General features: G+C 45.8%; 1 protein-coding gene across 1 annotated transcript in view; it reads right to left on the reverse strand.

The window, feature by feature from the left end:
• Positions 1-4,064: 4,064 nt before the first annotated feature.
• LOC311350413 (inositol polyphosphate-5-phosphatase A-like) overlaps positions 4,065-14,929 on the reverse strand; it is a 34,868-nt gene continuing 24,003 nt past the window's right edge. The window contains exons 2-4 of the mRNA XM_084470429.1: positions 12,530-12,571; positions 4,684-4,784; positions 4,065-4,196 (exon numbers count right to left, since the gene is read on the reverse strand). Of these exons, the coding sequence (XP_084326555.1) occupies positions 4,079-4,196; positions 4,684-4,784; positions 12,530-12,571 (261 nt within the window). The 3' untranslated portion in view covers positions 4,065-4,078. The remainder of the gene's footprint in view (positions 4,197-4,683; positions 4,785-12,529; positions 12,572-14,929) is intronic.

A 14,929-nucleotide genomic window follows, 5' to 3' on the forward strand; every position in this document is an offset into this window, starting at 1 on the left:
CGGGGCTGAACGGCCTGCCTCCTACTCCGGTCGTAAATCACGGCAGGTGGCAGATTCATGTGTGTGTGAGTTGACTTCGAGGTGTGTGTGCGTGTGCGTGCGCGTGCGAGCGCGCTGAGCGATGGCCAGGGAGAGTGATGGTCCGGCGATACCACTGAGGTGACACCGGCTCCGTTCCAATAGCCTTGGCCCGCTCAGAGCTTCTCACCACACTGAGATATGAAAGGACCCCTTCATGTCCGCTTTGCTGTGATTCTAACCCAGGACTTCTCCGCAGCACTGCTGGGAAGTGAAGGTGGTGGAGGAAAGGGGGGGGCTGGGTGGACGTTGTGGTAGGCCACTCATGCTACACACAGGAGTCGGGGGGGGGGGGGGAGGGGCTCATCATGACCCCAATTTTCTTCGGTCCACTTCCTTACGGACATACTTAACACAAACACAACTATTAAAAAAAGGGAATAAAGGGGAGATGCAATTAAACCATAGGATAAAACAGAGTGATGCATCTGAGGTAGGGAAAGTATGTGCATGCTAAGGCTCTGTCGCTGCTTGTGGACACCGTGTTGATGAGCCTCTTGGGCGGGCGAGCTGAATGCGGGATGCTTGGTGTGGGGTAAGGTGGTCACAACTGGACAGTACTAGAGGTGATTGGATCACTTCACTTGGGACTGATTCATGGTGACACTGCCAGGCCCCCCCCCACACACACACACACACACAGGTACCCTCAATGTCTCTCTCCATCTCTCTCTGCCTCCTTCTCACTGCCATGTGACGCTAACAATATGGGTTCCACTGGTGGCATTACATTTAATAATACAACTTGACCGGACCGACCGACAGATAATCCTTTCCCTTGTTTTCTCCGTCTCTGTCCTATTTGTCTCTCTGGTGAGACGTCCCAGAGGTGAGGGATTCCTGGGTGTGTTCATCACCGGAAGCTCCATTCAAAAACCCAGGACCTCACAAATTTTTGGGATAAACGTGTAGTTCTCACGTACTCATTCATGCGACTTGTTATCTTTAATGCATTTTTGGAGGGTTTTGTGACCGCCAAGGTGGTCAGGACCGGTCCTGCCTCAAATTCAAAAAAGCACGTTGCACGTCATCTCATTGTACAGTCTGCACTAAAGGAAAGGGTCATTAACCTATTGTTGTTAGGGTTCTACCAAACACCAGTCTGAAGTGGCTAGACGGCTGGTCGAGCAAGCCGTAGCACACATGGGTACAAAAATACACACATTGAGGTACACACATGCTACAAGGGGGAATCAGTGTCATGTCATACTGCAGGGACCTCATTTATCCCCTGTGGCCTATGTCTTACTCCTGTCTTTCCCCCTCCACAACCCAGCCTCCCACAGACACAGACACACACACACACACACACACACACACACGCACACACACTCAGCCTTTAATTTCTCATTAAAATGCCCCGCAACAACTGGGGTCTATGGAGGTTGGATGAAAGAGTGTACGTGTGTTTGTGTGTGTTGGTGTGTGTGTGTGTCAGTATCTGAAACAAAAGGAAGCTCTTGATGACATTCTTTGACAGTGTTGTGAAAGCAATCAAACACTGTGTAGTGTGTGTGTGTCTCTGTGTTTGTCTTTTCATGCTCTTCTCAGACCTGCCATGTCTGAATGTGTGTGTGTGTGTGTGTGAGCGCGACAGTTGGTTATAAGAGCAGGCGATAGTGCATGTGGCCTCAGGGCAGAGTCTGTGGTAAATATTAATGGGCTGGAACAAGTGGATTGGGAGTTGAGTTATCAGGGCGGGCCTTTCTCATTGACATTTTACCTGCTGTATACCTTAGCAGTAGGCTGTAACACACACACACACACACACACACACACACACACACACACACACACACAGATGTGTCCATCACTCCTTAACTACCAGTCCCAGACAGGCATATTATCATGCTCAAGTGACACACACACACACACACACACACATTGATTTTCCACATTATTTTGATGTTTAAGATGTAGCACTGGGGGTTAGCAAGGTCTACTTTGCGTTCTCAATTATGTATAAATATTATTTGGACCAGTTTTGTCCCTACATCTAAAACACTGACAAAACATTCTCCACGGCCCACGCTCCAGGTCGGCTGGTGAACTATCCCTTTAAGTAAATATGGATGGCCAGTGGATCTCCCATGTTGCTTTGCTGTGAATACATTATTGACTTCTGATGAACGTTAAAATTGTTGTCATCTAATCTAATCAAGATGTGCCTGCCTGGATTTATCACAATATGAGAGGTTTCATTTGGTATTATGGCCCTCATCTAAATGCTCTGCCATTGGCTTTTGAATACATAAGCATATATTTTGAGACATATTGATATCATGTAATGTCCCATGATAAATGTCATAATAAATTCTCCCATATTGCTCTCTGCCAAAGGTGAATAACGATGAACTAAATGTTTTTGTAATGGACACATACCTGGGCTACCTGTATTGGCGATGCTGCACCCAAAGTTATGTATTTACTAGTAGCTATACACAATCTGTTCCAACTTACATATAAACAATACAACTTGTTACATCTTAAAATCCTCCAGGGTTGACATTGATAAAAAAAGTTATTCTCTTGTCCACAAGATGTTCTCAATTTGCACAGCGTATTCACACACACACACACACACACACACACACACACACACACACACACACACACACACACACACACACACACACACACACACACACACACACACACACACACACACCTGAAATGTCGCCTCCACATTACATTATCTGAAAATTGACATCCGCAGACAACAAACATTTGGATGGGGTCGAAAAAAAAAAAAATGAATCGAAGTTTGGTCGGAGACAAACAGGAGCGATGTCATCAGTGCTAAATAGAAGGAGCGGGCGAGCGAGGGGGGGGGCGGGCGAGGGAGTGTTATTCATATTTACTGTTACTGTGGGATATTTCAATATCCACCGCACACGCTACACCCTGATTTACATAGAGAAACCCAGGACCCCACAATATCCATTTGATAATAAAAATGGAAATTCAACAAAAAGGTTAATCTATAGACAAACACCGGCAAATAAACAAACCCTCCGTACGGAAATAATGCGCGCCAGGGAGCACGTCGTCTCGCACCAAAGTGTAATATGTTTATGAAAAGAGCATGAAGCCAACTCGCCTGGGTCGTGATTTATGAGCGTTTGTCGAGGGCCAGCGTTGCGTGGCAGCCCCTCAAATAACACATTAATAAATAAATAAACACAGCCATAAACTCATCAGGGTGGGGAAGAGAAAGCTGTGTGAACAGTGTGTGTGTGTGTGTGTGTGTGTGTGTGTTCTTGTGTAACAGACAATTCTTTTGTCGTCTCAATTTAAGCCCCAGCTACGCGTAGGAAACGTAGAAGACTGCTGCTGACTTTAAACAGCCATGTCCCGGCACAGAAATTGGCCTTCCAATTACCCGTGAAACTAGTGTGTGTACTTGGCTCGAGATACCGTCAGTGTTATTATGGTCTCATTATACAATGGCGCCACCCAGTGGTCATATGCTGAAATATCAGGGCATCAGTGTTTCAATAGCCCTACAGGTTTGTGTTTGATGTTATCAGAATTGACCATATCATATTGTTTTTGTTAAATAAACGTTATGTCCCCATATGATATTGTTGTAGTATATCAAATAGAGCATTTGTCTCATGTTGCCCAATGTATAAAATATCAGGGGAGGCTTAAGCCTTGATTTGCAAAAGCTCTGGTGAAAAAGATCATAGCTCTTCTAACCGGGTCTCAAATTAAGGCTGGGCTGATCAATTGATTCCTCACACAAATAAGACAGACGCCGAAGACAAATGTAAACACTTTTCTCTGCAGTACCATTCAAAAAGATTTCCAAATATCTACTGCCGCCTTGTGGCCAATCATTACTTCTGCATTCAGGGAGATGTAACTAGTTGTGGAGTGTAGTTCATCTTCAAAGTCAGTAATTACATGCCGATTTAAAAGGCAAAGCTTCCATACCCTGAAAGTCCTTCCAATTAAAAACAAATGCATTCAAAAATCGGTACACTTTTTAAACAAACTAGCCGTTGTTCTTTGTCACGGTACTTACTGTGAAAAGCTCCTTGGACTCATAGTTCTCATCGAGGTAGACACGGGCTCTGCTGTACTCCTTCAAGCCATCGCTGGACAACAACTCTCTGGAGAAGGGCAACACACACACACACACACAGACACACACACACACATAAAGACGAATGAATCATCAACATAATTACGGATATTACTATTTAGTAACTTCAGCTTTTATCCAAAAGGAAACATTGAGGAGAAGGTTGGGATTTTAGCAATTCTGCTTGAAGTCTTGTGCAATTAAGCTACTGCGGACATTGGGGAATCAAACCCAGAACCTTTTGGCTGGGAGTAAAACCCCTTCATAATGACACTATCCTGCCCGATGTTTAGGCTTTGTTTATTAGAGTTAATAACACCCATAGTTTCCAATTAGTATCAGGCTTTAAATATGGCAACTGTATACAAAACAGGCCTGTTACCTTATTCTAACCAGAGGGGGGAGTCATCCACCAACACACAGCTGGTGAATCCAATATGGCCCCCGGTGAAACCGACGAGAGAAAGCCAAGCTCACTGTGTTGTGGTGCGTGCGCACTATGAGGGGATACTTACTTGATAAAACTGTCCACGTGTGCCATGGACGTCTCACAGTTCTTCCCCCCCACTTCCTGACAGTGCACAGCGATGAAGTGAGGCTTGTGCGAATGTACGGTCTGTAAAACAGAAAAAAATAATAATAATCATATAACACACATAGAATACACCCGACTCACACATAGTGTTCTGCATTGGCCAGTGTAACAAAAAAATTGCCCTTTGAGTTCAAAGATAAGTAACTGTTCAATAAAGTTGGATTTATATTTGTGTGTGTGTTTATTTGTTTCTTTCCTTTTCTGTGTCTATGTGTACATGAATGACCCTAACTGTAACTGTTTATTGTCTAATAACTAATGCTTGGTATGGGGAGTGTATGGGTGGTTTTGGTCTGAGGGAGAGCTTATGTCTGTCTGTATGTTTGTCATGCATGTTTTTCTGTTGTGAGGTCCCCTCGAAAACGAGATGGTTCATCTCAAGGGGTTTCCTCTGAATAAATTGAAAATTGAAATTAAACAGTCAACATCAGACTATTAGAGCCTACTTTTTAAAGTCTGGTTTAGGTCTCCCGAGTCGAATGTTTTATTTATTCAAAGTATAGTTATATATACTTTACAACTTTAAACATTTGCATTTAGCAGTCCTCCTGTGAACAATCACAAAAGACGTTTGAGTGAGACAATGTTGACAAACGCATCCGTGTGTAAACATCACAGCTCTCTCAATACCAGACATCAGAATCAGGGATCAATCACATGCATTGGATTCCTCATCATGTAGCCCCCTGACTTCATCACACACGGACCAATGACAAATAGATAACCAATTGAAGTGCACCGTAAACAGAAGTGAACCCCAGGTATAATCATGGAGCTCGACTATGTCCGGTCCCTTGCCTCATCACACATGTCTCCATCACCTCTCCTTACTCCGGTACTGTGACATTCTCCTGTATTTACACAAGACAGAGTGCCACGCTAAGGCAGACACACGCACACACACACTGATTCAGCTGGTTTAGTGGCACGGTAGGAAGCCAGACACCCCCTTCGAGTCTGGGTCTGCCACCATGCCTTATACCGATCCTCACTGTATCGATAAGGGCTTCTGCATGCCTATGTGGAACATGACGAGAACGGTGCTTATTGGTGGGTGGGCGGTGGGGAGCGGTGCGGAGTGTGCACGTATGCACATGTGACCTGTGGCACTGGTTGAACAAAAGGAACGCCAGCATTTGAATATGTCAATATATTATTTCATCTCAAAACTGCACATCGGGTCTCCACGTTCCACACGTGTCGGGAGTGTGGCAAGGGTCATGTGACCCGCACAGTCCTTCCCCCGCCCCCCCCCCTCCCCCCCACATACATTTCTTATTTTTTTTCCTCAAACCCAGGTGTTTGTGAGCGACCCGTCACGGTGATTCCGAGGCGTCGACCTCAGACAGGAAATCCATAGAGCAGAGTGAATTACAGCCCTGACTGCTCACTCAGGGCCCTTACGTCAATAGCACCAGAGACAGATGTGGGGTGTGTGGGATGGGGTCACTACTACCTGCTTCACTACTCCCCCCCCTCCCCCCCCCCCCGCACCCCATCACATAAGCGTCTCAAGGGCCAGGCCGTGTGGCTCACTCACTCTGGGGGGGGGGAGGGGCCGAATCAAATAAAAGTAATGTATGGCAATAACGCTATGGATTTTCCATCAACCTATGGCTTGTCCTCGGGCCGTCCGACCCGCGAATGGGAGACCCAGTGGGCGGGTCAGCGCTCAAACTTGGGGAAGATTAGTGGACCCATCAGCCAGGCATGTGGAGCGAGAGAAGGTCCCCGCGTTACGGTTCTGGGGGGAGGCGGGGGGGGGCAGTGGTGTTAACTAACCTTAAACGCCATACGTATGTGTAAGGGAGAGAGACGGAGAGATCGCAAAGGAGAGGGAGAGAGAGCCTGTGTGAGAGTGTGCGTGTGCGTGCGTGCGTGTGCGTGCGTGTGTGTGCTCACGCACGTGATGACTGGCTTGCCTTCTGTTTGTCTTTCCATGCAGTGAGCTGCAGCCCCACTTTGACAAACAGACTGTATCCCGGAGCTAATTTCATTAGCACCATCAGCCTCTCACTGCACAGAACCACACCATTAACAAGTGAGCCTTATCTTTACTTTGGCAAAAAGTGGCAACGACAGATGGACAAATCGCCAATTAACTCTTGGGGAGGAATTCTGTTTACCCTCGCAGTCGCTCGGCGGTTGTCATGTTGACACACCGAATAAAGGAGCTCTAAAGAGACTTGTTTTATGGCGGACAACAATGGAAGTTGCTGCCTTGCTGCCTTTTATGAACACGGTCAAACTCTCTAAAATCTCCATCAGCGGGGGGCTGATACTTAGATACGTCTGTATAGTGAACCCCAACCTGTTCCACCTAACCAAGGGGTAGGACGCTTGTGTGTTTGACCAGCGGTCCGTGCCTCTGGAGCGACCACAGGACGGTAGCCCGGAACATTTCCTCAAAGGATATAGACCTGTTGGCGTCGAGAGCATGCTTGCCCTCTGCTCGAACAACAACATCACTCTTCCAGGAGGACATCCCTGGTGCACTTGTACGGCAAGCCCGATGGGAGAAAAAACATGTAAAGCTGAACACGATTCTATCCAATCATGTTCACGTCAGCGTCTTGACTGATGGATTATACACTGGCCGGTATACTTCTCAGTAGATGCCTCTAATAAACGATCAAGTGTGTAGCAGCTATAATTTATATTAATTGTAAAGTACATAATGGAACCTGATGATGAATGGACCATTATTTCTGAATGGATTACACCAACCAATCAGAGTGCTTCATATTGTACATGGTGTGACCCATGTGGATTGCCCTATACTAGGGTCATTGTTTTAGGATCCAACCGTTTATTGTGTCACTTATTAAGTACACACTTACATCTATCATCTGGCAAGCAGTTAAAGAAAGTACACACTGATTATGGTAAGGAAGGTGAAGATCTGGTGCTATTTTTTATGCTTACAGATTCATGAGGATTCATTCGAAAGAAGTCTTGGTGACGCAAACCATGTACTACAAGAATGGGCCCTAGAACGTTCCCATTCATGCTTTGGGATAGCAGAGCACCCATTCTCCCTCAAACACTACATGGAAGGGAACCTGCTGCTGTCATCACTAAACAGAGCATCCTTGATTTGCTGGAAACGCAATGTCACACTATCCTATTTCATGTTTTGTATGTCTTTCTATGTTGCACGATTAACACCACAGGGTGTCAAATCACTATTTGACACCCACTATATCTATTTATGTCTCTATTTATGTCTGCTAGTACAACCAGTGCGGACTATAAGCAGTGGTGGATAACGGCAGACTGAGCACGCTGGCGCTCTCACAGGCAGAGACGGAGCTGATGTTATCGTCAGGATCTACACCTCTGTTTACCCCGCTGGAACACCTCTGGGAAGCGGCTCCATTGTTGACACTAATGCTGTCCAGCACAGACAATGTTGGCTAGGAACCTCGGCAGGAAATTTGACCCCAAGTGTTTTGGTCCTTTGGGACAAACACAAAAAGGATCACTTGCACAGGAGAAGATCGTCTGTCCAGAATGCTTTAGAAGTATTCCAGGTCGTAGGCTAACTAGATAGTCGTTTTATATACTGGATTTACAACAGTTTGCATTATTCCATCAATACTACTTCCACTACATACAGTCTTAAAGGGAGCAGGGCAGCCTGATCAATGAGCTCTCTTGACTTCAGGTGCAGAACCAAGCTTTTGAATTAGAATAGCACAGCCAGAGTGTTTATCAGTATGTTATTCTAATCAAGCTTTGAAATGTAGCTTTTTTGAAATGGCAAATTACAAACAAACTTCAGCCAATTAAGCATACATATGGAGCCTTTTTCATGAAGCAACTGAGCCATTGATATTATAAACCTTACAAACAATACAACCACAACAACCGGACAACCTGATAAATCACTGACCTTTGACAGCCAACTAGTGTTTCTATTTGTTTCGAATTGTCTCACACGTGGAGCAATGCAAATCAAGGTCCAAATGGCCCCTGCAGTGACCCTCAGCTGTGTGGAAAAGGCAAATTGTCTGCGTATTTGCTTATGTGGGAATGGCAGGGCTCTGGACCCACCCTGGTCTGGTGATTTTTCGATCGAGGACTGTAGGCTTGAAGAATATCCAAATTGTGCAATAGTCCTAGTTATGGATGCATGATGAAGACTAACTACTGAGATGTTAGTTCCCTGCACATTTACTGACCAGTAGAGACATGATCATGATCTAACATATAGTCCTAGCAGGTGAATATAATGTGAAAGCTAGTAAATAAATACAGACAGTAAGCAAACATACATATTCAGACAAGCACAATGTGTGTGCACAGTTGGCCTGTACAAGATGATGTATTGGTCAGCGACATAAATAAAAATCTGAAAGACGTAAACAAGTGGGTCACAAACGACTCCAAAAGTGAAGGTGTTGTGTTGAAACACCTTAGCATTAGTTAGCTACCAGCCAAACCTACCCCTTTTAAGAGGCTTTCATCTAAAAACATATAAAACAAGTAAGAGTACTCAAGTTCACGCTAGTTTGCGGCCAACTTGCTACCAAGTGCCACGACAGAGTACGGTTCAAAGGCCGACTTTATTGTGTGAGTGTTTATTGAACGACTGGCTAGCGTAGTGCGGTTGAGTCCCGTTGGCGTTGGCCAAGCACGCCGTGCCACGGTGAGTTCATATTGTGATGCTCGTTTCCATGACGTCACCCGGAGACGGCACAGAGCTGGCACGGGGTCCGCAAGGCCGGACTGCCCTCCCGGCCGCTCTCACACAGGGGAAGAGCTTTTTATTCGAACTTAACGTTTCTCTACCTCTAGGGAGACGCCCTCTCCCGCCCTTTCGCTCGTCCCATCGCTCTGCCTGGTCCGTTTACACGTCATAGTCGGACTATCCCCCAACAGCACCACCAGGAGGATCATTTGGTCTCAAGCAATAACATTAACTAAACGGCAGTTTGGATACATTAACCCAGCATTTTCATCCACCATCCTAGTTATATCGAGGCTTACGAGTTAAAATGAAGTCACACTGAATTCATCACTGATCTGGTTCAGCAAATCCTTCTAAAGAGACACAGATCATGCCTTCTGGTTCCAAAGGGGTGACTCTGTCTGCACTCAGACCAGCTGAATGCATTTGTGTGTGTGTGTAGACGGCCGATATTATTTTGCCTATTTTATTTGTTTTATTTTCTTTTTCCGGGTATGATTTACAGACAGTTCAATAAATGTTCCTTTTTTAAATTGAGACTTGAAACATTTGTTATCATCATTGTAGATAGAGATTTATTTGTCCTTGCAGAAAATTGTTCTGCGCCATACAGTATGTCTGATACATTTATACAAAAAAGACAATAATACAGTTAGACAAGACAGGATAAACAACAGAGTTTCCCTCAGCCAACCACCTCCACCCCACCACATCCCCCCACATTGTGTCATTTTTATGGTGTAAAATGACAGAGCAAAAACAGTATCGGCTCTAAATATTGGCTCAAGAAAATCGGTATCGGCATATCGGCCCTATAAAATCCATATCGGTCGATCCCTAGTGTCAACAAAGTAAAGCCTGAAACACTCGACACACAAACAGTGTCAGGAGAAAACTTTGCTGCGGTAGAGGCGAGAAGGCCAATATTTGGTGATGTCACAGTGTTTTCCCTGGGGCCCCTAATGAGGAGACCCAAGACACACACCGTAACGTCTCCACATAATGATCTGTGTGATCACGAAGTGTGTTTGTGTGAGAGAATGCGCTTAACTGTGATGAATAACTCCATCGACTACAGTGGGTGTATGTGTCCATGCGTACGCACTGTCAAGAGTTGACCGTATCTTTAGTAATGTACAAGTGCATTACATCAAAGTTCAATGAATGTTCACGTTATGAATCATGTTTATTGTCAGATTGAGCTGAGACCTACACCTCGGGGTACAAGTTAACAGGCAAGACCAGATTATACCCGTCCCGCCACTAATTTCTACTGTCCATCTGTCTGTCTGTCTCTCCCTCCATCTGTCTGTCTGTCTGTCTGTCTGTCCCCCCTGTCTGACTATACGTCTGTTTGTCCATCGCTGCATCATCCTGTGTGGTTGTTCTTCTCCGGGGCTTTCCTTTGACTGTCTCTCCCTCTGTCCCTGTCTGTCTGTGTCTCTCCCTCTGGTCTGTCCCTTGGTCTGTCCATCTGTCTGTATCTCTCCCCCTGTCTATCTCTCCCCATGTCCCTCGGTCTGTCTCCCTCTGTCTCTCTCCGTATCTCCCTCTCTCTGTATCTCCCTCTCTCTCTCTCTCTCTCTATCTCCCTCTCTCTGTCTGTCTGTCTCTCCATGTCTATCTCTCCCTCTTTCTGTCTCTCCCCCCCTCCCTCCCTCTCTCTCCATCTCTCTCTCTCTCTCTTTCACTCTCCAGCTGCCTGTTTCTCCCTCTATCGGTTTCAGTCTATTACATTTGGGAGTAACAATGTGTGCCACACATAAAAGTGTGTCAGCATATGTATGAATGCAGGTGTGTGCGTTTGTGTGTACATGCTTGTGTGTGCAGCCTGACATTGCCTGCCCCAGTGGAAAGAAATGTGGTTTGTCAGGGGTTCCTGTGAGTTTAACAGGCAGATAGGAAGTGAGGCTGTGAGGCATTGTGTAACACAGCACAGGCACGCAGAAGCAGCCTACCCGCCAAAAAACGGAAAAACATCAAAAAGTATAATTCATTTAACGATCATTTGCCTTTATGTTCCTGATGTGCAGCACAGATTTTTATTTAATGTTTACACTGAAATAAAGTGGAATTAGAGCTACACCAATGTTAAAAGGTGCTGTAGGTTCGATTCAAGAGCTATTATTTGAGGGAAATTAGTAAGAAATTGACTAGCCATCTGTCAGCTATTAGGAACTGTGCTCTTTCAAGTTCTCTTTTCAAGAGAGTTTCAAGTTGACTGAGCCAACCTCTGTATCATAGGAATTTCAATTTTAGACCGTTCCGGGATTTTTTCTGACCAATGAGGGCAAATATTTTGTGATTGGTTCTGGGAATCTATCTTGCCTGTCAATCAAGGGTGAATGAAATGCGCTATAATGGAACGATCCACAAAGCACCTACAACTCAAGTCGATGTTGAATAGACGCTGTGTGGTGTGGGGGACACAGGGCTACTGTGTTACGATTAGGGTTAGGGTTAGTCTCTGGTGTTCTCTGGTGCCTTCACCTTGAAACCCACAAGCTCGTAATTATCTGCAGCTTCAAGATACAACCTTTACGCAGGTGAGTTTCAATATGAGAGTCAAACGACAACTGCTGAATAGACAGACCGACTATCCCTATTGTTTTTTTTCTTCTTCTAGGAATGGTGAGTGACAGTCAGGCCATCAACTGAATCCTCCCAAACTGAATACTTTATTGTATTCACAAGACCTTGAGTGCAGCACACAACAAGACTTGCTCTCTTTGCGCCTTTAAAGGCATCACGTTGGTTCGCCTTGAGTTTGTCATGACCCCATGACAATCCAAAAGGAGCATGCAAGGACAAGCGGACACACACACACACACACACACACACACACACACACACACACACACACACACACACACACACACACACACACACACACACACACACACACACACACACACACAGCATTGTAGCACAAGACCACACCTCCAAAATATGAAATATGTAGAGGCTCTTGAATTAGTAATAACATTCTATAAATGATCTATTTTAAATAATTTGTGTGAACAGTGTGAGCTGAACGTGGGGGTCTGGTGGTGAGGGGTGTGCGTCACCGTACCTGCTCAAACTCCCTCAGCCATGTCTTCTGGAGGTTTTCAGGCTGGAAGAGAGAAAACAAATCAGTTAGCGATGAAGACAACTTCTCCCTCACGAGCGGACCACATTTCTTAAAACAATTCAAACCCGCTGCAGTTGTACACGTCTTTGAGAAAATGGGCCCCAAGGAAGCCTTATTATGGAAATAAAGCTAATTGCAGTTGCCTAGTGTGTCATTGCTGTTTGTCACGAGCTAGGTATGCTAGTTAAAATAACGCTAATATGCCAGGTATGCTAGTATGTACACTCGGTTAAGACTTTTTCCATAGACCCCCTTGCTATAAAAGCCAACGTTTGCAGTCCAACGGAACGGCTGGCACCGGCCGTTGTGTTTCCTGGTGTAAATATAGTAACGAGGGTACAGTCGACTATGAGCGCCCTACTTCTATTCAGGGCCAGCTACAACGCTCGGTGACACACTTTCCGCTCTCTCTCATTCACCTACTCTCTCCCTCATTTTCTCCCCCTCTCCTTCCTTCCCTCTCTCTGTATGTCTTTTCAGAGACCTGGCCTTCATTTCCATTGTGCTGTGGAATGACAGCAACCCGGACAGTCCACCATGTAAGGAGAGATCTCCTCCCTGTGTCCATACACTTCGGATGAAATGCTCTGCTTGTGCGTGTGCGCGTGTGTGTGTGTGTGTGTGTGTGTGTGTGTGTGTGTGTGTGTGTGTGTGTGTGTGTGTGTGTGTGTGTGTGTGTGAGACCAGTCCTGCAATAAGTGCGCCTGTTGAGAGCAGAAGCATGGGCATTGTTCTCCTGCTCCATCACTGCACATTGGTGCAGTATCCTTGGATAACTTCAGCAGCCCAGAGAACACGAAAAAATCTCAACACCATGGCAACGCAGCAGCAGAGAAAAATAACTGAAAGAAAACGCAACTAAGCAAATATACTCTGTGGCCGTGCTACGCAGGGCTGTGCTAGTTCCAAACAAATGCTAACGGTAGCAGGAGATGAAATCTAGGTTCAACTTATCTTGGCCCATTTGAGTACAAGGGTCTTCAAAATCGGTTATAGGAGAGTGTGTGTGTGCATGTGTGCGTGTGTGTGTGTGTGTGTGTGTGTGTGTGTGTGTGTGTGTGTGTGTGTGTGTGTGTGTGTGTGTGTGTGTGTGTGTCCAATTATGTTGATTACGTTATTAATGAGTGCAGTATTTTTATAATGATAAGAAACACTACATATATCTCATGTGGGCAGAGTATAGGTTACATTGCAGGTCATGATTTTCCCATTGCATATTTAGGTACTGATGCTATAAAAAAATGTATTCCCACTGAATGATGGCTCCAGCAGGAACTTGGTATATCCTTCAAACTATGTTTTTTTACATGTGCGTGTGCGTGCGCGCATGTGAGAGAGTGAGAGGGAATGTGTGTGTGTGTGTGTGTGTGTGTGTGTGTGTGTGTGTGTGTGTGTGTGTGTGTGTGTGTGTGTGTGTGTGTGTGTGTGTGTGTGTGTGTGTGAGTGTGAGTGTGTGTGTTTGCACGCACACATGTATCTGTGTGTTGCCCCTCACCAGATCCAGCCATGCAGAAGGTCTTTATAAGGACATCGGCGCTGGACCTTGTCATTAATCACATGGAGGGAGGGAGCAGGGGAGCGAGCAAGCGAGTGAGGGATAGAGAAAGAGAAACGATGCTATCTTGTCAGTCATGCGGTGCACGTGCATGTGCGAATGTGTGTGTGCGTGTGTGTAATTGTGGTTGGAGGTTGTGGGGTGATAGACGTTTTTTAACTGAACAAATTAAACCACTGTTTGAATGTTTTGACAGCCAGCTAACGGTTACCATTACCGCCTATGTGCTTGTATGTTTCTGAATCAAACTAGTGAAATTTCAACAGCAGCCACAACCAAGGAGTGGACTCAATGCAAAAAGCAATACTCAGGCAGTGGGCCAGGTGACTTGACAGCTACTGGTTGACAAGAGGACCGCTTGGAGGCCCTCTGAAACTCCTTCTCAAATAGACCATTCCTCTTCTAGAACTAGAGCTTTTGTAACTAGGCCGACTCAACTCTGGGCTTGTGGTGAGATGGTTTCTCGTCCCCCGGAACAGATGCAGACCTTGCTGGCACTGCCCACAGGATAGGCCATCGGGCCCACAGGGAAGCCCCTCCCTCCACCACCGCCTTCTCTGGCGGCCAAGGTGGCCCCGGTATGCAAAGTGGGCTAATTGAGGGACGGAGGGAGCCGGAGCCAGCGTGCATCTGGGCCCTGGTCCCCGCGTGCACCTCAGCACCTCAGCACCTCCCACAGCCAATCAGAAGTTAATTTGCCGCTAATTAGAGAGCTGGGCTGCACACCAGCACAGATGCAAAAATAAAAACTTCCTGGTCACCCCTCTCCTTTTGGGTACATCTCT

Source organism: Micromesistius poutassou, assembly GCF_964030765.1.
Source record: "Micromesistius poutassou genome assembly, chromosome: 7".
Taxonomy (NCBI): Eukaryota; Metazoa; Chordata; class Actinopteri; order Gadiformes; family Gadidae; genus Micromesistius; species Micromesistius poutassou.